The sequence below is a fragment of the Morchella importuna genome, assembly GCF_003444635.1.
Source record: "Morchella importuna strain M04M26 chromosome Unknown Morimp01GS011, whole genome shotgun sequence".
Classification (NCBI taxonomy): Eukaryota; Fungi; Ascomycota; class Pezizomycetes; order Pezizales; family Morchellaceae; genus Morchella; species Morchella importuna.
In genome coordinates, this window is record NW_025763408.1 from 431952 (window position 1) to 456149 (window position 24198).

The window sequence follows — 24198 nt, forward strand, 5'->3', positions numbered from 1 at the left end:
GTGAGGATTTTCGTTGGGATAAGTATAATCAATGAAGAGGGATAAAGAAAAAGACGTACAAAAATGAGCGATACCAAACTCTATCCCTTCCCTGATAAAAATGACGGCAAATGTATGGGTTACCATTTCCCTAGATATAGGCTGGAGCATGGCTCTTGTAATTTGTGCAGTTGAACTCACGAAGTTGAATTTTCTTTTTCGTACGGTATGTTTGAATGACTATGTTTCGTAACGGATGTTACAATTTTAAGGGACAGACCACATATATATATACCTGGTGCATACGCACATGTGGTGCAGACCAACGTGTCCGTAAGTTCGTGAACATTTGTCTGATAGACCAAAACAGATTTTGAGAATACTGCACTTTCATTGGATCAGATTTAGTGATCGGAGACTGACTTGGGAATATTGCACTTCTGAATCATAGTCTATGCATTGACTCCGTCTCCGCCTCTCAGCTTCTAAACCGTGCAGTCATTCTATAGCCACTTCTCCGGAGGGGAGGAATCTCTAACTTCTCCTTGAAAATATGTAATCACGTGATCACTTTATTGAAATTGTATTGTTAGACCTCATGTGCGCCTGATCGAACAGTCTCCAACGACCGACAGGACCAGCAAGGCTGGCAATTGCGAGGCTAGCGAGAGATACGTCAATGTGCAGGGTTTTACGCACATTCGAAACGCCTCTCAGCTGATCAGGTTTAATTTTATGGCCTACTGCTAGTGATCTGTATTGTAGGTACATAAAGCAAAGTACATAGGTATTCGTAGTTAAAAGGTGAGGCTCGGCCTCATCCAATATTTAGCCAATAAAAGAATTGGCTGAGGTGTGTACAAGGTTGACGGGGACACGCCCTCTACTTGCTTACCAGCAAAAGAACCAAGTGATTATTTGTATGAGAGAACGGCGCCACTCCATACAAACTATCCTTGCCCTGAGCAACCGCATTTTCTGGGTAAGCAAGTACTCCCTCTTGCATCATAGGTACAAGTATGTCGACCCTCAAGCGGGAAACTAATTAAAAAGCGGGAGAAACTCTGCTTGAATAGGATATATTACTATAGTATACTATTTATTATTATTAGGATTAATTATATAATTATGTAATGAAGGCATAAAATTATTATTCCATACCAAGCCGATTCGTTTCAACCATTTTCAACCAGATTTTATAGAAACCTATTCATTCGGGCATTTAGAACTAATAGGTAACAGAACCATTTTACAAAAAAAATTCCACAAAATTGCAATGCCGCCGGTTCGACATCATGTGATGATGTTCAATCAGCAGCATATAACTCTCACCGAATCAACTGGTGACGGCGCGGCGAGTCTTCTCCTCACACACTAGCGTATTATTTATCAGTCGAAGTGCATACGAGTACTCTGAGAAAGGAAGCCTTAAGATAAATCACATTCCTTGCTTGTACCAAACTGATCTTAAGCGTGCTCTCTTCAAACGTTGCCCTGAAGTAAATACGTACGCATCCCGCTCTCTTTGTACCCCTCATTTTTACTTCAAACTCCTCTCCAATTCCATTTGAGGCTCACCCGATTATAGGATACGTGTGGAGATTCTTGTGGGAACCGCTCGCACCACTACGCTGCAGGTCTAGAAAGCTCTTTAATCCCTAGGACTTGTTTATAAGCTCGGATAACTCTGAGCCTAGAATAAACGTCACAAAATACGAAGTGCTCTCGATCCAGAGCACCTTCATAGCTTTACATTTTCTATTATAGCTCGCCTACGTAGCTACCCTAACCTATTCACGGTTCGTACTCTTCGACAATCATATCTAGTTTGGTGATTTAATTATCTAACGTATATATTCGACGTCAAATAGAGTATTGAAACTCGCATAGATCTGTAATGTCAAGTCCCGATGGCTCTAGATCTCACCCCGAACCCAATCATGGGGAACGGCTAAAGAATAGAGGAACAACGGATGAGAAGGCTTCACGGCAACGTGGACTATCTACAGGCAACAATGATATCGTCAAATTGGCATCTAATCATAAAAAACTAATACCTCGTCAGAGGCTATCTAAAGTCTCCGAGTCCTCCTCTCAAGGTGGAGGGCGCATGCACAGCGGGGGGAAAGAAGATAAAAGACCTCGACTAGCTCAAGCTCTAGCCCTAACCGCCAGCGCACCCATAAAGCGAAAGAAAGAATACGGAAAGAATTCCTCGGTAAAACAGCAAGAAACTCAAGTCGATGAAAACGGGGAGGAAAGCTCGCCCGATCAGCCCAGCAAAAAGAGGCGGCCGCGTGCTAAAAACCAAGAGCCAAATAAAGCTTTTCTACAACCTTTTGCTTGTCCTTCTTTCCAACACAACAAAACTCAAAACACAGAATGTAGATCTTGGCATAGTCCCAAAATTCTTCTAGTCAAGTATGATTTTCATTTCAAAGATATCATCACGGATTAGGGGCTAGTTCCAGTAAAGCGCCGTGGCTTTAGGCTTTAAACTCTCATGGAAGCTTACGCTACTGAGAACTATGAGGGGCTTGGCCTTCCATACACTATAGCTGAAAAAGAACTGCCCAGCGTTCTCAAGTTTGTTGACTGACGTTTGCGATAGGCAGCACTGCATAGAGGAACACGTGAAACCACTCCGATGCGGTCGGTGTAGGATGTTCAAAGCTGGCACGCCAGATGAAATCGAGAGGCACCTGAAGGAGAGCGACTGCAAGAAATCCTGTACTCCAGACCCATCAGAAAAGGATGCTCGTGCAAAGGCTAGTGAGATAGATAAAGCAAAAACATGGGAGAGAATCTACGAAGTGATGCACCCACAGACTATACCAGACCCATGTAAGTTATCCTCCGTGGCCGCCATGTGTATATTTTTGTCTAAGATTGTGCGAATAGTTTATGAGGAACAAGCTCAAAACGATGTGGCCGATCATATGCATAATCAGCAAACAGTCAATTCTTATACTGATGCTACCCTCACTGAATATGATAGTAGTGCTATCGTTTCATCTCAGGGATTTGAGTGTCTTGGGGAAGATTTATATTTAATCCAAGATCAAATCGCCTCTCCAGTGAGAAATTACACCTCAACTGACCAATACCCTCAAGATCAATCCCAAACCAGTGTCTCGAACGAAAATTTGAACGGTCCGGGATGGCAGTCGCTAGTGGAGTACTGGTCGGTTGTGGAACAGGAATAAGGAATAAGGTAAGGAATGGCAGGATCAAGAAGCTGGGTAATTGAACCTAGTAGGCTCTCAATATCCAAATTAAATGGCCCGTTTACAGAGGGCCAATGTGAGTCTTACGGATCTGCTCCATGACACCTGAGAGGACAAGAATATTTCAGGGCCCGCGCGCACAGGTGAAGGAAAGAAAATAAAACGGGTCCCTCACCTTGTGTCACAGCGCTTTTTCCCCAGACCCCATGCATCGCCATTCCACTGAACACCTTCCTTCATATACCTAAAGTCTTCTTTTCTTCAACTCGATTTTCCTTTTCTTATTTGTACTTAAAGTGGGTCTGCACCGAAACCCAAAGGTATTTCTTAGACTGGTGATCCGCATCACTCAACCTAGGAAGGATGATGGGGGCAACAGGGGCAGCAAAATTTCAACCTGCATTTTTCAAAGCGCTAGCATCATAGGTACACAATATATAGCTATAGTATACTTTAACAAATCTCCAAACAATTCTACTTCTATTCTAGATCTCTCGTGTTTTTTCCCCAGGAGCATCCTTTTAGATAGTTCCAGAAAATGCTTTTTTGGGTGGATTAAATTCTGACAGACACCTAACCCCCACAAGGCTCACTAATCATTGAACGCAATTAGAACCGGGTACAGTGGTGGGTGGTTGTATTTAGGCGAATTTTGGTTCCTTCCCAAAGAGCGACAAAAGTCATCACATGATCATATCTTCGGTCAATGTGGGACTTCTCAACATGCGGCTATCTTAGACCGAGCTCTCGAGCTCGCTCACGCAAAGATTTCGTACGTACGAAGAAACGGTCCATAAACATTATATTTCATTCAAGGCATGCTGACCCCAGCGATATCCGCAGCTAGAAACCATCTAAGCTGCAAGCTAGAGCTGTTAAAGGGGGTTCAGAACGATATACCATACACTACTTCAGAGGGGCCTGTTTATGATTCAGCTCTGGTGACAACTTCGCCGCATTTTTCACAGAAAATGAATGTTAAAATCGTTCATTATGGAATAGGTACCTTTGTTCTGAATCTCCTCTAATCCACGGCCGTTTGTATCTATATCCCTTTTGATCTCCTCAGACCGCTGGGAAGCTAGCTAGCTGTAGAGTAGCTACCTATACTAGTTAACACCTATGGCCCTTCCCGTGAGAATCCTTCCTATATATCAAAGGCTTTCTGTCTTATCCGTCGCCTGTAACCCCTATGAAAAATCTCCAGAGCCCTTCAACTTGATCTTGTTCTGGCGGCTTATTGTTTGTGGTCTTTAGGCGCCGAGTACCAAAATACCCCGCCTAGATACCCAGCACCTAGAAGTCTCCGCTCTCGGGTGGCAGCAGCGCCGCCTTCGACAGACGACCTACCAGTCGCGCGATCGTACGGCGGTGAGGCATCCAACGATGAACATCCTGTTGGTATTTGGCACAAAGGCTGTTCGCTACGAGTTTCTCATTCCGCGGACAACGCAGAGCTGGGATGGATTACCGAGGACGGAGTAAAAGCTGAACGTGGATATGAAGATGAAGATGAAGATGAAGATTTAGATCAAGAGGAGGATGATGATTTGACGGAAGCATGTCTAAACGGTACCGACAGTCGTTTTGATCGTCGAATCTTGTCCGCATCGCTAGATGCCGATAATGTTCAAAGTCATGTTTCTGGTCGTGGGGAGAAGGGGAAAGGCAAGTTGTCTACTCCCCGGAAACGTTCGGCGCCGCTCGGATTTTCTGCAAACCCGCAAGATGATATCCAAGACGATGACGAGTCCGCTGGGAAGCCGTCCAAGAGACCGAAAGAGCATAAAGGGGCGAAAGATGTGTTGCACCATCAATCAAAAAGGCCGTTTGCCTGCCCCTACTTCAAAAAGAACCCTTTAAAATATGTCAGTTGTGCCGACTGGCGTAATACTAAACTCTCCCTAGTGAAGTATGGTTTAACTCCTCCTCAGACATGTCAGATTTTTCCTAACTTTTAATGACAAATAAAAGAACGCATTGTATGTCAGAGCACCTAAAGTCCCGATGTCCACGATGCAAGGTCTATAGGGGCGTTCAATCCGAAATCATTAGACACCTAGAAGATGAGGATTGCAAGAAGCCAGAGACCTACGATCCATCTGAAGAAAAGACAACTGAAGAAAAGGTCCAGGAATTGAACAAGGCAAAAACATGGAGAAGGATTTACGAGATATTGTTCCCCCTATACATACCAGATCAATGTAAGTCCACATCATCAAACTCAGTTTACGTACTATACCTGAGATAGAGAGGAACAGTCTGGCAGAACACTATTGAAACTTTGGTTGCCCCCAACGACGAAGACGAGTTGTCTTTCATGGATAGAGTTCAACTTGCCGTTTCAATTAGGGAGCAGACGTATAGAGTGGCGATATCAGAGTTCTTGAGGGAACGTGCAGGTGCTGGAGTCGTAGATGACCTCTTGGACCAATTCGATAAAGTTTTAGAATCAAAAACTTGGAATCAGGATCCACTTGACGATTTAAATAACTCTAGGGCTATAACACACGAGACTCAAATTCATGAGAGTTTATCAAGAGAGCCGCCAAAAGCCGAACTACCAAGTACCTCGAGTTCAATCCACAACTCTAAAACTCTGAAATATGAGCCCCAGTCAAAAACACCCGCAAGCGCCGGTAAAGACAATGCTGAACAGCACCTTCATGACATGACTGACCTCAACCACTTCCCGAACCAATGCCAGTACTCGGTTGAGCATCTAATGCCAACCCAGGATTCCGGCCACTCGCGAGTTGACATTTCGAATTTTTCAAAGTTCCAACCAGATCTACTCGGTCAGAGTTTCACCAACGATCCTAGCTCACAGGACATGCATGATTATGTGAATGTTGATGACGATATGTTTGAATACGGGGGGGAGGAAGGATTTGAAGAAATTGGGGATGATTTCCTTGAGCCGGGTGGAATGGGCTATTCGTTGTAAGGGTGTACGATTGACGCGTAGATTTATAGATCTTAAGAGGTGGAGCATATGTATTGTTCAGAAATCTTAGCAGGCTGTATTTGTTTTCTTCAAACAACATAATAAACTATCTGTCAAGTGTTGAAGGGGCCTAAACGTTTGAAACATGAAACTTCGTGTCTTTCTAAACTATATAGTCTTCCTCATCGTCACCAGGAACGTTTTCTATTGGTTGCGGGTTAATTACGTATCACCAGCCAAAGAACTACTCCCGAGATGGAAGGGAATTGGCATCCCATACTCTTTTGTTCACAACATCTGCGTATAAAGTCGGCGAGCAAGGAGGGGTCGGTGTGCCGCACAGCGGCACCCGACCCCGATTGTGAGCTACTCATATGAATTGAAAGAACTGACTTAGAGTGCATTTATTTAACATATACATGTAGTTCTTAGTACGTACATACGTACTTGAGCTAATACCACAGATTACAAGGAGAGATGAAGCTTAGTGCCTATACGTATATACATTTCGACAATCCAATGGTCCAAAAATACCGTACCGTACCCCCGTTTCTGTCTCACTATATTTGGGCAGCCGGAGGCCGCACTCCGCTTGTTAAGTATATACATGTAGATACTAAATTGCCATCGTTTCAACCATGCGACATGCAGGTACTTTTCCAGGGTTGCTTTCAATATCAGGGACAATGTCAACAGCAGAGCACATGATATTTAAGTTCAAATCATAAGTAATTGCGCAATCCTTTCTTCACATGCACAGGAACCAACCACGGGCCACGGATAGGGCCAGTTGTGCCAAGATATGATAAGACAAGATCATCGTTAGCGCAAACATTTGGATTATCGATTGTGCACAGACGTAACCTTAGCTTAGGAAGCTTTTTTAGCTCCAGGGGTCTGTGGGCTAATGTCACTAGCCAGTTGTGGCTAATACAAACCTTATTTCAACCTCTCGATGCTAGTTTAAGTCTAGCCAGGGAAATACTAGCTCATACTCTAAAACTAACCTACGCTGCCTACGTTTTCACAACATGTGGCGATTGGTGGCTTACCGTACAAATTGTAGAAGCTAACTGCAAATGTCGGCTCGCGGTGCAAGACAGACCCACTTGTCACGCAAAAAAATTCTAAAAGGTAGTGGAATATTGTTTTTTCGTTAAAATTGTGTCTATCACGACGCCGTCCACGCGTGGGCCTAACATGTTGTGATTACCGGAGCGGGCGGAGGAATAGGATTTTTGGTGATGATTGACAAGTACATATGGTACTAAGAACATTAGGTACGTGTAGTATTGAGTCTCTTATACAGGTCGTGACCAAAAATAATACTAATACAAGTTTCCAAAACAAGAATACATAAACCCATCCACCTAACTCTTCCCAACGACCCTTTGGACTCCATTATAATTAGCCAGGTATATCAAGAGCGACTCAAATAAAAAGGCATAGACTTGGTATTATCTGAGACTAGAGGTAGAAATACGAAGCTTTGAGACGTCTTTTATCTGCCAATAGAGCTTAGGAGAATATTTGCTACTGATATTACTTGTTTGCTTCTGCAAGTGCCCGACCAAATGCGCAGCTTACTCGGAACTGTACGGCGAATCAACACCGACTGATATCAGTAAATACTGAATTTTATACCCCCAGTTTATAATGCTTATTCCCAACTGCAAGGTTACATTCACGACCGTTCAGCTCAAAATTACCAGCGCAGCCCCAACCACTATCAGAACCAAAGGCATTCGGAGGACATATATATACCTACATCAGTTCTAGACTCTCGTAATGCTATTAGCAAAGAAGTAATTGAGCTCTCCAACTCATGTGTTCACTTTCTGGCATCATAGTAGAAGGACTGGGTCGGTCAAGAGACCACAGTACCCGGAGATTATGCATCTTTACTGGCATATACCAAGGAATAGAGCCATCCCTCTTCGCCCTACAAGACAATGCTCGCCAGACCACCCCATAAGTTCTGTCTTGTGATACTATACCTGCTTGGAGATGAGAGGTGGTGGAGGCAGAAGGGTAGTTCTGGGGCTGTTTGATATCGCCATAACTGTAAGGTTGCATGCAATTAATGAATTAAACAAAAAAAAAAAAAAAAACTATACCTGTTCGGGGTTCTGGGTGAGTGATAAGCTGTGATGCTACCAAAGCATATCCTCCACTCTTGCCTGCTGTCCACCTAACAGTACTCAAGAAGCAGCACCGCACTCTAATCTCACATGCAAAGTTGCTTTTAAACTGTGATCCACAAGTGGATGAGAAGTGGGTGTATTGAACATAGTTCAATTAACCTTGAGGGGCAGCCTTGCAATGGGCTGCCAAGATATGCATGTCTCTAGTTGTTTCCAAGTTTTTGACGTGAGACAGCAGGAGTTCTGAGTAGATATAGAATGTCTCAAGATGATTGATGGCGACTAGTTCCTGACTTCTGTGCGTTCTAGTTGCCGGGCTGGGGGCTCTTTGCTTCTAGAACATCGTTCTCGAACCTCGAGAGGGGCCGGCCTATATATGCCGATGCAAGGCACGAAGCACCTTAGCATTGAGCACCACACCACAAGAAATACGGTCCCTCTTTAGCTCTTTAAGCTTTACTTTAGTTTCACTCGCAGATCTAGATCTTAGTAGTGCTTAGACCCACCCAGTGCGGTCACAGTACTAATAGTAATAGTAATAGTAATAATGTGAATGATACTGCTTCGGTACAGAAAGCAAGAAAGCAAGAAAGGAGCCAGGTCTGCAGAAATTAAGTGCTATAATAATAGGATACCGAGGTAATTCAGAAAAAAGAAATGAAAAGAAAAAGAAAGAAAATTTTAAGTTATAGTTAATGGTTGTAAGAAATCTTGCAGTTGAGGCGAAGATATTCCCATAAAAAGGAAAGAAGAAAAAAATGTAGCTTCCAGTGATATGTGTTGAATAGTTTAGCACCACGTGGTTGCCAATTCTTTACATAGGAAAAGCTCAATCTAACTCGTCCCGTTCAAGATTCAATCTCATGGGTTTGAGGGGATAAAAAAAAATGTGAATCCAACATAAATAGAAATCATCACAATGAAAATCGTAAAGGACAAAGGACAGCTTGAAATGATCGATAAAATGGCAAAGAAATGTTCACAAAGCTAACCAGGAATGCGGCCTATACCGGCGTCCTTGAAGTAATACCAGCCGCATCATATACCCCCTATGTCTGAAATCCGAGGGAACTTTGGGCTCAATATAATGGACAAGTTTTTTCGACCTATCGAACGCTTCTCGGCCTGCGTCGTTCTTTATTGTTGCGTCCGCGCCCATTGCGAGCAGTGTCTCAACACTTTGCATATTCGGATCAGTAAAGTCAAATATTGTCTGTGCTGTTTGCGCTGCTAGGTGCAATGGTGTGTTCCCAAAGGAATCTTGAGCATTGGTATCGGCACCCCATTCCAACAATAGCGGGATTATCTCTGGCCAGCTAGGTGCTGCAAGGTGGAGTGCAGTGTGGCCGTATGTATCGCAAACATTTATATCCGCACCTCCTCTCAGCAGCAATATTAAGATCTTCTCATATGCAACCATTGCCGTTTTAAACTCTATCGAGTACGATACTTTCCTAAGGCATTCAATGGTACAATGTAGAAGACTTCCGCACTTGAACTCCCACACGCTTACATCGGCCCCGTTTTCGATGATTATCTCAACAATCTCCGCGTTCCCTTTGAGGATGGCATGGTCGATCGCCTTTCCGCCGGTTTTGGGATCTCGGTATTCGATATCAGCGCCTTGGAAGATGAGGTATCGGATCATTGAGAGTTTCTCATTCATGATTGCCCAGTGGAGTGCTCGCTGGGTGACAGTCTTGTCTTGGAACATTGAGAGTTCGTCTGGGACAATGACGTCCCAGACAAGGTTGGGACCTTGCGAGATGATGGATTCAACGTCGGTAGTGATATCTGGGTCCCATTTTCTAACTTCTTCGAGGTGAGACTTGACCCTTTGAGCGTTACGGGAGGCGGCGAAGCAGAAGAGGGCGGGGATAGCGTATGGTGGAGTAGAAGCATATTTAGCGAGGACAGGGGTAATGAACACTGCGAGGCCACGGTGAGCTAGAAGAAGATGGTTGAGGTCGCATGGAGATGTGATATATTCAGCAATGAGGAAGTAAAGTTCCGCAGGAAGATCGAGGATTGACATCCTGTTATTGCGAATTAATAGTGGTTTCGGACACAGAGTCTATGGTGATAATGATGATGTGGGAATTTGTTATGATGGGGGGTAGGTGGTAGGTAGCCGGCGAACAAGAGAAGGTGAGGATCTCCAGACAGACGACAGCATGTGTGTACCTGGAGTACATACAGTACAGGTCGATGTACTAGGTACCTCCCCCAGGAATCATCTGTCCAATCGATATGCACATAGGGCTAAATCTGGTGTAGGTGCGGAATATAGAATGGAGCTAGACAAAGTGGTACAAAAGTCAAAGGACCCGGCGATGCCCGGAAGGCAACCGGGGTTGTTGCACCTTACCGCCTCATAATCATATTGTTGTGTAACGACAGATCATGTCCTATCACTCGAGTTGTTTCCTGTGCCAGCGCTTCTACTCAGTTCTAAGTCACAGACACACTATGAGGTGAAGCATGGGTAATCCTCCATAGCTCGCTAGGTACTCTGCTAGCTGTAATGCTGATACTGCCCAGTGAGAATCGTGTTGATGTTGGTTTATTTCGCATCTAATTTCCCCCACAACCTCTAAGCAGGATTCCCAGCACCCGCCTCGGCTAATATTCGTTTCTTTCTGAACTGCCACTCGGATAGCTTTCCCACACCTCGCTAGAACGCTTCCCGCCTGCATTGGCTTTAAATGATGCAACGGACGCGAGGCTGTGCTTCTAGGTTGAATCATTGGCCATGACGGACATGACAAGAGAAGTCTGTGGCTTGATGGGGACAAGGCTGGAGTCCAAGTCTTGGCGATATTGTACCTACGGAACATGCCACACGAGATTATTGTCAAAATCCTCATAGGCCCAACTTAATCAATTCCAAAGTTCCGGAGACAGCTATGATTGAGTGAAGGTCTGCTCCTGACAGTTTCAGAGTATTCTTTCGCCGCTCATAGCCTGATTCGACAGAAATGCCTTCCTTTGCATGCTGTGTCTAGCTACATACATGTAGGCCGGGAGGTGTCCGATTCGATTGTCAAGTTGTCCTGTGCAACCGCTATCTGCCGGGAACTTCGTCAGTGACATTTCGTGCTGTGAGTAATTCGATCTGTTCTCATGATCAGCATTGGGCCCCCTCCGGCAAGCGCGCTCACCAAATGGCGACAACGCTCGAGCATTCGTGCTTGCATACACATGCAGTGGATGCATGCATGATTGTACTCTATCAGGCATTGGCGGAGCCCTAACAAAGCCTTCGCTAGGCCCGGGCGCTCTTTGCAGCACCACTGTCATTCAATACGTTTGGGTACAGGATATATCAATATCCGAGTCAGCCGTAATCCATACGGGAGATATGCCAAAGCTAGCTAGACCTACACCCCGCTTCGTTACAGAGGTGCTCTCGGACGCTATTATTATACCTTTACAGGTATAAAATATATACATATTATAGCATGTAGTCCATATGTCCTCTTAACTGCCAAGACACAAAGTTGAGACCACATGCTTAAGCTTCCTAGAAATCTCGATTGACGAAAGCCAAGATGGACGGTGGGGGTTACACTCGATATCATAGCCGGAGTTTCTCTATTCCTTGGGCATCATTCAGCGAGGATCAACCCCTTCCCCGACCTTAAAAGCTTGATAGGGTCTAGACAACCGATTAAGCGTAGCTGGTCATAACCGCATTCAAGGGATCCGGTTTATAGAAAGTTTCTAATGAACAAAAGCGCCGCAGTCATCAGCACGTTTAACTCGTGTCCCCGAGTCAACTCCAAGGGGTTGCCCCTACACCATTGTTCTAGTATTGTTCATCAAACTATATAGTCACAAGTGATAAGGTTTCCCTGTGGATGTCCCAACCAAATACCATTAGCTTGGATTTTCTTGTTCCACATGCTCCAATGAACGGTGACCTCAAATGGGCAGCCAGAGCAGACTAGAGTGGAGTAATTATATTAGGCATGAGCTGGATCAGGGATTGTATAATAACCTGACCCTGGGTTAAGTATAGTCGAAGAGTAAAGATTATCTACATAACTCAAGGATCAAAAGTTAAAGTATATTTTAGTGAAGGCAGTCGTTTCCTTTTTTTCTTGATACTTGTAATTTATTAATATGAATCATAAGGTATCACTCGGACCCGCAAACCACAGTACGCTCACTACAAGTAGTTTGGCCTGATCATGAAACCAGTCAAGTGACGAGACTCTTCCCGCCCTGGGAAATCAATTCATTGAGAGGAGATTAATACATTTATGGAAAGGATGTAGAAAGACTCTTCCATATATTCTACATACGGTATTCCACAACCCCCAAAGTCTAGTGATTGAAAGAGTATGTTTTGGGTGGTGTACGTTAATAAGGCGCTTGGGGTATGACACAGTTCCAAACATATTTAGGTGCTAAATTATTTATGTATACCTACTTGTTGGTACTAGCTAAAGAAGCTGTGCATATTATCTACTAGGGTACTCCAAGACAGAGGAGGTACCTCGGGCCGTTTGCTTCTGCTCGCCTCAAGCAGTCAGAAACATCACAGCTGTATGTGGCGGGCTCTGTGTCCGGGGCTCGGAAATGAAGAGGAGATCTGTACTTGATCTTCTAGATGACCTAGATACTAATATATTGTAAAGTTCAGCTATGCCCAAACATATTACTCTCCGTTTACAGAATAGACTGCCGGAGGTAAATATAAATACACTTCACTTCTGGACTACAACAGTTAACTCGCGGAGTAGTTGATCCAATCACAAATGTTTCTGCCCTGACTGGGGCAAAGAAGGGCCAGATCGGAAGTGCGTCGTATCTTCTAATAGATTCTTTTAGCTGCAAGAGCTGTTGGACAGAATTAAAGTCGGGCACTTCGACAAAAAGTCCTGACACCTTATTGGTTGAACGACTGCAAGTCTCTTCCTAAAACAGCTAGACTTCCTGTCCAACCTGCTCGACTTTCTGTTCAACTCGCGCAGCTAAAAGACTAATGTCCTTCAAAAAAAAGTATGTACAGCCGTGGTTGGTGGGTTCCCCAGGAGAGCTGAACCTGTGCAGATCCACTCTAATTTCAGGTGGACCTTTTAGTTCCACTGGGGGAATACCCACAACGACCGAGCTTATCGCTCTAGAAGTGCACTTTGGATACAGAATCACAGTATACGTATTGCCAATAAATTAAAAATTACTACCATAAAACTAGCCACTACATGCCACGCTGCAGGTGCTTCATGAATAATAAAGCCACAAAACCACAAAACCACAAACCCACCATCTCCGACAACCGCTCCCCCGCCCTCCTCCATCTCCCACCAACAAACACCCAACCCCGGCCCTCCCCCCCCTCTACCCTACAAACTCACCATCCACATCCACCAGTTTTTACGGGGAAGAATCAGCAAAACTCTCTCTGAGAAACCGTGAACCCAGCCGGGCCCTAGCCAGATAATAGTCTCCGACAGCTAATGCTAATTCCATCCCGTAAATGGCATGATACGGATGATCGGTGAGGATAAGGGGGGGGGGGGGGGCTTTGGAGAGTGGGTATGCTAGCGGGAGAGGGGGGGGGGGGGAAAGGAGTGGAACGAAGTATGAATATGTAGAAGTGGTAGTGGGGGTATGTGTTATATGTCATGAAGCCAATTAACCCGTAAAAAAAAAGAAAGAAAAAAGAAAAAACTCCGCGCAAAGGCAACAAAAGAATCAGAGGAAGAAGGAGAAAAACGAAACTGGTTTGCGCCGCCTAGACCTTTCCCTCAACCTCCTCGCCGCTCAATCCTGTTCATACTCCAGTTCCGGACGGAACAGCTCAATAAACTATATCCGCCCCACCACATATTAGCATCCGCATCATCACTAATCATCACTCATAGAAAATCACTCACCACTTGATACTCCGTTTGCATCGTTACAAACTCCAGTACAATAGAGACCTTTAACATACAATCCACAAAGCCTCAACCCACTCACAACCCCCCGCCCTTCTCCCCTCTCACCAACAAACATCCAACCCCGGCCCGCTCACTCCTCCCACAGACTCACCATCCACATCCGCCATATTATAAGAGTGGGATAGCAACGATTTCTCTCCGCCTTGGAGAGACCGTGAACCCAGCCGGGCCCTTACCGGATAATAGTCTCCCTCTTTCTCCTTTATTGCTACGTCACTCTTATAATGGCATGATACGGATGATCGGTAGGAAAGGTGAGCTGGCTTTGGGGAGTGGGTGTGCTAGTGGGAGAGGGGGAGGACGGGAACGGAGCAGAGCGGAGGTTTATATGGATAGGTAGGTGTATGTGATATGCCGCGAAGCAGACCCGTAGAGAAAGCTCCCATCAAGAAAGAATAGAGAGATAAGTAAAAGAAAAAAACAGAATCAATTGTCAGCTAGATGATCAATTTATAGCACCTGTAGCCTTCTTAGGTCCTTCCCTTAACCACCTCGGCGCCCACTCCTCTTCGTAAGTCAGCTCCGGATTAAATAGCTCAATGAACTGCCATCCCCCACCACACATTAGCATCCACCCGCATCACCACCAATCACTCCCTCACAGGAAATCACTCACCTCTAAATCCGCCTCTCCTTTCTCACCCGCATATCTGCCATACTCCGCATGCGTTGCTGCAAGACTCCATCCCTGCAGCACCCGCCTCATGCACCCGACTAGCACCCCAGCCCGATGCTTCCCTTTATTCGAGTGAACAAGCACCGGATGGTTCCTGCGGTCGAGCAGGATGGTGAGTGCCTCGCTGATGTAGGTTGGGTCGTTGGAGACAAAGGGTTCACGAACGGCAGGCTGGCGGTAGTGGTACAGCTTGATGTTGTGAGACGAGCACCAGGCAAGGTTCTCAGGGAGGTAGTCCTGATCGCCGAGGTAGCTGCTGGGTTGTTAGTGGATGCGGGGAAGAGAAGATTGGAGGAAAGGGAGGTTGGTACATGATGGTCTTGAGGCAGAGGCGCTCGAGCATGGGAAAGTTGATCTCGAGAGGGTAGCCGCTGCGGTAGACGCCGGTTGCGACAAGCTGGAACGAGAGCGGGGGAACTATGAATTGTTTCTGGGGTGAACGACGTGGTGGCGCATCTTGGGTGTTATTGTGGTGGTGGTGGTGAGTGTGATTGCAGGTGCAGGGTTGTCTTGGGGCTATCACAGTGGTGGCCATCTTTGTTTGTGGTTGGTTTCGGTGTCGTCGATTCGATGAACTATGGTGGGAGACGTGGGTTGTGGTGTTGCGGATACCCTAGGTACTAAGTATACTCACTCATGTGTAATCGGTGCACGCTTGTATGGTATGACGTGGGTGCCAAGGGTGGCATGTAAGACAACAACATCGCGTGAAGACTCAAGAGTGTCTGTGATATATATACCTGACGATAAAATGCTGTAGCAGAGAAGAATAGACACTCGTTAGAAGAGAAGAAAGGAGCCAAAGAACTAGGAAACTCTCGCTAAAGTGTCACCCTAGTTAGCAGCTACATGCCTCTCCTTCCCTGCTCTCTTATATAACTTGGTCCCAAAACCCAGGGTACTATATCAATGATCATGATACCAGTTCCACCCTTCAAAACCTACCAATTGACAATTAAATAGCGTGTATGCACATAACCGCCCACTCTTCATGCTCCTCTTATCGCCAACTCTGTGATCCTACCCCGCCCGTGAAAAAAAACGATCTTCAAACTAGTTACGGCTATTCACTCCCCACGCGGTCCATGCGCGGCCAGTATCGTGGTGTTGCTACTGGATCGTCGGTTGTCCCGTGCATGGCCTTGTGCGTGGGACAAGGAAGGAGGGACAACAACGCCCCCAGCGCATACAGTAACCACGTATGAGGAACCGCCCACCGCACGACTCTACATACATAAGACTTCATTGACCACCACCACAACCACTACCACACTTTTTGACAATTCTGAGAGTCTCTGCGGTTACCCATCATTTTGTTTTTTTCGAATGAAAAGGCTGCAGCAATTGATTGATTGATTATTATCTCGAGATATCGTCTTATCAGCATATACGACCTGCACGCATATATATATCTGCACGAAGCTTCGAAGCTGCCTTCTTGATTTGATTATTTTCCTGCAATCATATCTATCAATTCGGGGGGTCTCTTAATTGACCACTACTATCCGGTACAGTTATCAATAACGTCCAGGTGTCCACCACTCAGGAATACTCATAATTCATCAATTACCCAACAGGTATCAAATTGATAATTATCGAGCTACCTGATTGCCTACACTTCCATACCTATCCATCAACCTGAACAAATAGTTTGCTCGAGCACACCTACACTCCGGGCCAATACCACCATCCCAATGTCCGAAATCTACAACCCCCACACCCGCACCTGGGAATATATCCCCTCCGAGCCTACCCACGGCCTCTATAGCGGCTCCCGAGGCCTTCAAACCTACTCGCCCCCGAGCCCCGCCGAGAGTGAGAGCGACCCCTACGCCGATGGCCTCGAGATGCGGTCAACCCGGCCAACCACCACCTCCTCAACCTTCGGCCTCAGCACACGGAAACCACGGCGCTCCCCTCCGCGAGCCCCCTTTGGAGGTTCCGAGACTGCTACCCACAATTCACACTCATCAGAGCAGAGCTGCTGTGGGTCTAGACACACCGAGGAGCACCTCCGGACACCACCCAAACCGGCGCCGCGGTATGATGAGGAGGGCCCGGAGATGCAGCACTCATTGTCCCCGCGGCCGAACGCCGCAAAGAGGAATAGTAGTGGGAGCTCGGCGGGACGGCCGGTCATGAAGAATACGAGGACTTCGTTTACAGCCAATGGGGACCGGGTCGAGGAGTATTCGGGGGAAGGAAGCTTGAGGATCGGGACACATTGGGTTGATGATCAGGATGAGGTTGCGGTGGAAGGGTTGGGGACAAGGCCGGGTGGTAGGAGAGGGAGTGGGTATGGGAGGAGTTTGTGGTAGGAAGGCACAAAACAAAAATTATGGGGGGTAATACTTATGCAGTAATCAAGGGACTTTGGGTATTTCCTTTGGGAGGAGTTTTTTATTTTTATTTTTTATTGGGTGGACGAGTAACGAAAAACGCAAAAACGAGTATACGAATTTACTTTTATTTATCAAAACACTAATTAATGGTTGCGATTGCGGTACGAGTGATACAAACCATACTCACGGTTACCTACTGCTTCTTGTGTATTGTACTACTGTCATGCAACTCCCTGATACGGCCCGTACTAACCAACAATCATTGACTGCCAGGGTCAATGATCGACCACAATATTCCAATGACAAACTCTCGCCAAGCTACTTTTAGCCAATCATTAATTTGACTAGCTTACTATTCAAGTACAAACCCGGACTATCTCGCCACTCTAGCCAAGTTTTTCAATAGTAGGTTATAATTATATTATTTGATACTTACATGTATCTACCAATGAAGTGTTGTAATTAGTAGGACAGCCAGGATCAGCGACATTGTCGATTGCAAGGATGATAGAATGAGAGAGTGGTACTAGGTATGTACTTAAGAAAAGCGTTGGTTTTGGCCTTAATTTTGGTTTCAGTCTTCGGTGTTATGTGTGTATTATGATGTTAATGTTTGTGTCAATTTTAGTACAGTTTTTAAACGTGAACTAGCACAATAATACATGTATTTATATACCTAGATGGTTGTTGGTATAAATGATATATAGAAAGAAAGAAAAAAAATTCAACCATAATAAGTAACTTTTCAAATAAACAAAGAAAACCCTTCAATGAGAAGAAATGTCCTTAAGTACATCCAGTCATATCAGATGTACCACCACACCGACATGACTTTGTTCTATCAACCCTGACAAGTATTTGATTTTACTCGCGAATTCATTCAGCCCATCCTGGTAAAGGGTTTTAAGTTAGTTCATTAAAGAAATAAAAAGGTTTTCAACATACCAATTTGGTTTAGGCCAGGGAAGTTGCGCGCCCGCTGATCCCAAATCCCAAGATTCTCCGTTATATTGATAGGATTCGCTCCCACTTTGAGTAGTGTCTGCTGTAGTCTCTTCCTGGTTGTCGGGAGTGTCAATGCTAAAGGTTTCTGTAGTTCTATATCCATTATACCGAGGTACGTTGACTTCTCTCCCGCCCCGGCCAGTGTTTGTTGTGGCTTCCTCTTGACTATTGCCTGCCTCAACAGTATAGGTTTGAATGACGTTATGGCTTGAGAAAGGATTTTCTTCCTGCATCTGTGAAGATGCATTCCTGGAACTTGTTTCTGTAAATGATTCAAAACCAAACAGCTCATTGTCGTCGCTCACTCCAATCCCCTGGTTTGCTTGTGGCTGAGACTGGCGGGCTTCTTCGAGAAACCTGTCATAATAGCTCTGGATATCAGTATTCCTTCCGAGCCATAGTATAAATTCGAAGATTTGAATCGGTTGGCTGGTGGCGATCCCGGATGTTCCAGATGTAGCGGGTGTCACGGCGGTAATGGGATCATCCCAGTCTGTTTCTTTCAGAGGATATTTCGAAGACATATGGGGATAAACTTACAAGGGCTTGGTACGTTGTTCTCACAATCAGGAAATAAGATCACATATATTCGTCTCCAAACCAAATTTCTTGTCTCGAGAGCTTTTGCTTTGGCAATATCCTCGCTTCCAACGGGGATGACTTCCCAGTTCTTTACGCAATCTGAAAATCTTGAATGTGCGTTTATCTGACCTTGGTCGCCAGCCCGAAAATTTCCGCATCGCTGACACTGGAGGGGTTTGATATGAACTCTCCTGCAATGCTCTCTTCAATAGAATACCAAGAAATCAAATTAGTTATATGTATATGTGAAGTCTAGGTTTATTGAATTGTATACGTACTTTACTCTGTGCACCTCCGGGGCGCTCCACCCCGCACAGCGCGGATGCGCCTGTGCGTTATTCTTATAGTAAGGACACGCATATAATCGAGGCGAATCATTGATGCCGTTTAAATTGGTTGTGACCGTGGGTGCTGAACCTCCATCCTTCCTTCTTCGTTTTCGGCCCAGTGCATCATCCAGACCCGTGCTCGAAATACCTAAAGGTGTACTCTCCTGTTTAGGGGCGTTTGCTTGTGAGTCGACAGCTTTTCGCTTCCCCTTATCATTATTGCCATTTGTGTAATGTACGATGTCCCAGCCTGAGCTGCGATCGGATGAGTTAGAGCACGAGTCCTCTTCCTCCTCTGTTATAAAAAACTCTTCCCCATCATTTGTATAGTATAGATTAACATTGTTACTAGTCTGGGTCGGAGCACGAGGTGTCGAACATGATTGAGTCGAGCAACTGGAAACAAAACTAGGCGACAGGCTGCATTCCGGATCGTCCCAACGTCGTGGGGGCCAATGATTGGGTTCGAGGTTTGTAGGCATAACATTTCCAACGTAGGGTATCAATGCAAGTGTCCTACACCGCTCAATTATTGGCTCATGATGTATATTTATCTGGGCATCGGTATGGTTCCATGGTAGTTCCCCAACGCTTGCCTCATTACCCTCCGCGAATGATGGGACTAATATCCATTCTTCATCGCCAACAGTAGCAGAAGTATTCTCGATGATATCCTTTGCAATATCGTGGTATCCCCTCGATACTGCCCAGCAAAGAGCTGCATTCCTGTTTATATCCAAAGCCAAGAGATTTCCTTTGTATTCGAGAAGGGTTCTGATCACTGATTCATGACCTGCAAATGCAGCCCCGTGAAGAGCTGTTTTCCCCTCTTTGTCGGGGGCCAAAGGATCTAGCCCCTTATCAAGTAGTAGCTGAACTATATCGGTATGACCTTCTGACGCTGCGATATGTAGTGCTGTTTGTCCTAGATCATCTTTTTCGAAAATGTCTTTATCGTCCTCCTTGATTAATAATCTTGCCACTGACTCGTTTTCTAGGTTTTTTTTAGCCAAACAAAGTACCTTCCACCCATTATTCTTGATTGTAAGGTTAGCACCCTCTAATAGTAACTGGACAACGGAAAGATTTCCTATGGAAGATGCCACATGTAAACGTAAATACTCTCCACGCTTACTGTTCCAGAATGTCCTTTTGCTACCCCGACTATCATATAGTCCTTTTTGAGTATATAAAAGCTTTAAATAGGCGGTTACATTTCTGGAATTCATAAGGAACTTTAGAATTGCCAAGGATAATATTGCAGAAGCGTCTGTCGAAGCAATATCATCGTAAGATTTGAGATGAGATGATAGATAACAGGCTGAATATTTAAAGAAAGGGCACAATTCTTGACCTTCTTTGAATGAAACTCTTGGATGAAAAGTGTCGAATGAGAGATATGTGGCGCACGTCAAAGCCAACTCGTATGCAGGATCCCCTGAGCTTGTAAGAATAGGATTTCTTAAGAGATACTCCAGTACAGTGTAATGGGTAAGCCGAACGGTGTTGCTGTATTCGCCTATGGTCACCAAGCTATCGCAAACTTCGAGTAGTTTGGCTCGGTCTGGTAAATCAGACTCGTTGAGTCGATATGTGTTCGGTTTTACTGATACTGCTATTCGAAGCTCATCCAAGGTGAGTGTCCGTCGTGTCCTAGCGAGCCATGAGAAGATCTTTGCTGCTAGATTCACGGAGCTTTTTCTTTGGTTATAGATATTCATCATGGCTCTATCATAGCTTTGATCCAAAAATCTCTCCGGAGTAGAAGATTTCTCGTCCCGAATTTTCTCAAGTGTAAATAGTATCTTTTCGGTGGATGTTTGTTTACAGATATGCATCAATTGGAGCCTGGCCCATAGGAACCTGGTTCTGGTTAGTTAATGAGTACACTAAAATAAAGGCTCTAAATACCACTTACACTCCCTTGGAACCATTGACAAGATGGGTGATAATTTCATCTCGGAAATTGCCTTGCCTTAAAAGAAGTTTTGCTCTCGGGTCCTCCTCAATCCTTTGTTGGATATACATGCCAATATCCTCCCTATTAGCCGATATCTCAATTTTCATGGTTAGATGGAGAGAGTCCCTGATATCTTCGTAAGGGCGGCTGGTCAGGAAAACGCCGAAGCAGTCTTCGCCCATGCGTTTGAATAAGGGAAGAAGAAACCTCCGCTGGCTTGGGTAGCACTCATCTAACGCGTCGAAAACGAGGAACGTTCGGTCGAAGTCCCTGGAAGCTTCAAGAAGGATATTATATAGCTCATTGATTGAGGGTTTTCGTCCCTTTATGTTTAGCTTATTCAAGTTGTTGGTAATTTCGATTTTTCTAGATAGGCTTGGGTGTTGGCGAAATAGTTGTTCAATCAAGCTAGCTAGAACGTATATAGGATCTTGCTGCTCCTGATCCTGATAGCTGAAATAAATGTAGGCTATGCCAAAGTTTTTCGCATAGGCTTGAGATTGTAGATGATCAATGACGATAGAGCTAGATTCGATATTGGTGTAAGTAAATAAGAATACATGAGTGCACCTCGCAAAGTAAGAGATAAGATATATACCTCAGAAACGTTTTGCCAGCTCCAGCTATGCACCCAGAGAACACCATCATTATTAACTGTATATAAAATCAACTGGTGGTGAAGCTTAAAATGCGTACCTAGCCCATGGCCCCAAACCAACCGAAAGTCCCTCTGTTCTCTCCATTTCTGGAACCTGATGTCCCTTAAAATCCAGATGCCAGTCTTCGCAATTCGTTGTTGACGTATATCAAGGTGCCTTTGGTAATCACCATGGCGTAGCCAACTGAAGACTTGCTTAAGGTTCTCATCTGATGGTTTTATATTAGTAATGTTTGGGTTGAATATGTGTGATTGTTCAATACCCTCACCCGTATCCGGGGTGATCTCCTTGTTTGAAGGTTCTAATATAGGAGACTCGGCTTGTAGAAGGCCCAGTGTATTCCCGAAGGCGTCCTTGGTAAGATGTCCTCTGTGGAATCGGAGTTGGATCTAGATCTAGCCATAAAAAAGTCAGTGTATTCAAATCGTATGTTGTTGGTTGGATCGATCTTACTCTTTATCGAAAATGATGATAGGAAGGTAAAACTTTCTTTGTTTTTGTATGTTAGACGTATGGTAGGGGGCCTCCTTCATGTTCGGCAGCCACTTCGTGCCTCCAAGCACGCTAGCAAACCTCGCACTTTTTGTCGGCTTTAGCCTTGAAGCAAGGCCCTGGAGGCATTCATTGGTTTTCCGGTTGAGGTCATTCAATTGCTGCAACCTTGATTGGATAGTACTAGTAACCGATGGCGACGATAACAGATTGCGTAGTTGCAATATCATAGTAAGTGTCTTTTCGAGTGCGCGAAGTTCGTCGAGGAGCGTCAATATATCAGGGGGCACACGTCTTAAATGGGCAGCATATGTATAAATAGATGACGCAATCTGTGCATTAAGTTGTATAAGGTATGTAATGCTTTTATATAAACTGGACAATCCAATATCTTCCGGCATGTAGATAGCTGGGGATGGTATATATATCTTTGTTTGACCAGAAAGTCAAGGTTCCTAGAAGGCTGCGTAGAATCAATATGTTTGGAGAACGAAGGCCCTAAACTAACACGCAAGATGAACGTTAAGAACCCGCAGTTTTAGAGCTATTTGCTAAAACCAAGAACTAGTATTCATGGATGTCACTTGACACATATATTTCTTATGTTACGTCTACGTATGGGTATCTAGTGCGGATTCAATAGTCGATCTAGCCCCGTCGTATGCATGTCAAAGCAACAATTGTCCGTCCTCTATTTTGTGCGCAAAATTGCGTGCAGTATTTTATAGATGATAAATGTACATGAAAGTTTATAAACAATTACGTGTTGCTATCTGTGGTAAAATACAATTTATGTGTGCTTCAATTAACGACGTCGGCAAGAATCGTGTGGACTGCATTCACATACAAGACGTATACAGCTGCGTGCGTATATTCATGAATTCATTTAAGTGGCCACATACATGCAATCATAACAGAAATAACTACGTATATCCTATCTATTGGTTCGGATATAAGCCGTGTAAACCAAGTAGAAAGGGAGGTTGTGATAAAAGAAACGCTCACGGGGAGGTGATGTAATACGGTAGCTCCCAAACAGATCTTGTGGATAGCTAATTAGATGACAGCAGTCTGTGAGAAGTTGTTGGTTTTGGTATTATAGATCCCTTAATGATCATGAGCTAATTGCAAGCTAATCATTCGCATCCGGCCTAAAGGATCGGTATCCTGAGAAAAACACTGTTCCAGCCTTTGCTGAGCGATAAATACGACTCCCGCAACTTTGCCTTGAAGCTGCGTAGATTCATGTTTCATAAACCCCGCACCTGCGCACAATCTTGCGAGTCATGAAAGTTCCGTGCGGGGTAGCCCTTATTTTTTTTTAATCCAGGGAACCGAAATGCTTTATACCGTGCCTGACATCCAGGGACACAAAATATCACTCGCATACAAGAGGCGTGGTTACTACCAAGCCAAATAATCTGGACTATCCTAAAGGCACAAATACCAAACCTGGGCATGTGAGATGTACGTATGTAGTACTGACCTCTCCTGATAGATGATCGCTCGCAATAGATGATCGCTCGCTGTTACACCACCACATGAGTGTCTCAAAACCTCCACATGTAGTAACTAGTATGAAGTTGGTGCCAAAGATGTGGTTCATGCTTATAATTCAATCTAATTCATAGACCTCTATTATTATAACCCGTCGGTTCTAGCCCCTTCCAGCAGAAATAATATAGGGACTTCTAGGACGGTTTCGTAGTCGATGGAGAACAGTGGAGTTCTCAATCATGTGGGACATGTTTTAAAATAGAGGCGTTCAAATGGACTTGCTCCCAGCCTTCGCTGAGATACATACAAGCCCTTTACCAACATGTACAACCATGGGCCAGTTTGATATATGTCTAAGACAGTAGTTACCTGGATGAATATGAAGAATTCAACTTTTGATCCGAGGCG

General features: G+C 44.8%; 6 protein-coding genes across 6 annotated transcripts; 3 read left to right on the plus strand and 3 right to left on the minus strand.

Moving 5' to 3' along the window:
- Positions 1–1255: 1255 nt before the first annotated feature.
- Positions 1256–3185, plus strand: LAJ45_04545 (uncharacterized protein; the record flags this gene model as incomplete). Its single annotated transcript, XM_046114125.1, has 8 exons — positions 1256–1264; positions 1452–1486; positions 1568–1616; positions 1677–1778; positions 1851–1873; positions 1942–2400; positions 2591–2823; positions 2881–3185. 8 exons carry the CDS (start codon positions 1256–1258, stop codon positions 3183–3185), a joined length of 1215 nt encoding a protein of 404 aa, XP_045972647.1.
- A 992-nt stretch (positions 3186–4177) lies between these two features.
- LAJ45_04546 (uncharacterized protein) lies at positions 4178–6153 on the plus strand (the record flags this gene model as incomplete). The annotated part of the gene is made up of 4 exons (XM_046114126.1): positions 4178–4208; positions 4464–5118; positions 5181–5410; positions 5468–6153. 4 exons carry the CDS (start codon positions 4178–4180, stop codon positions 6151–6153), a joined length of 1602 nt encoding a protein of 533 aa, XP_045972648.1.
- A 3123-nt stretch (positions 6154–9276) lies between these two features.
- Positions 9277–10332, minus strand: LAJ45_04547 (uncharacterized protein; the record flags this gene model as incomplete). Its single annotated transcript, XM_046114127.1, has 1 exon — positions 9277–10332. One exon carries the CDS (start codon positions 10330–10332, stop codon positions 9277–9279), a length of 1056 nt encoding a protein of 351 aa, XP_045972649.1.
- Positions 10333–14693: 4361 nt separating this feature from the next.
- On the minus strand, positions 14694–16062 carry LAJ45_04548 (uncharacterized protein; the record flags this gene model as incomplete). The annotated part of the gene is made up of 7 exons (XM_046114128.1): positions 14694–14792; positions 14865–14962; positions 15009–15018; positions 15090–15177; positions 15236–15499; positions 15559–15649; positions 15996–16062. The coding sequence occupies 7 exons, from the start codon at positions 16060–16062 to the stop codon at positions 14694–14696; spliced, it is 717 nt and encodes a 238-aa protein (XP_045972650.1).
- Positions 16063–16618: 556 nt separating this feature from the next.
- On the plus strand, positions 16619–17242 carry LAJ45_04549 (uncharacterized protein; the record flags this gene model as incomplete). Its single annotated transcript, XM_046114129.1, has 1 exon — positions 16619–17242. The coding sequence occupies one exon, from the start codon at positions 16619–16621 to the stop codon at positions 17240–17242; it is 624 nt and encodes a 207-aa protein (XP_045972651.1).
- Positions 17243–18146: 904 nt separating this feature from the next.
- On the minus strand, positions 18147–19563 carry LAJ45_04550 (uncharacterized protein; the record flags this gene model as incomplete). Its single annotated transcript, XM_046114130.1, has 5 exons — positions 18147–18156; positions 18212–18764; positions 18812–19056; positions 19132–19437; positions 19532–19563. 5 exons carry the CDS (start codon positions 19561–19563, stop codon positions 18147–18149), a joined length of 1146 nt encoding a protein of 381 aa, XP_045972652.1.
- Positions 19564–24198: the final 4635 nt, after the last annotated feature.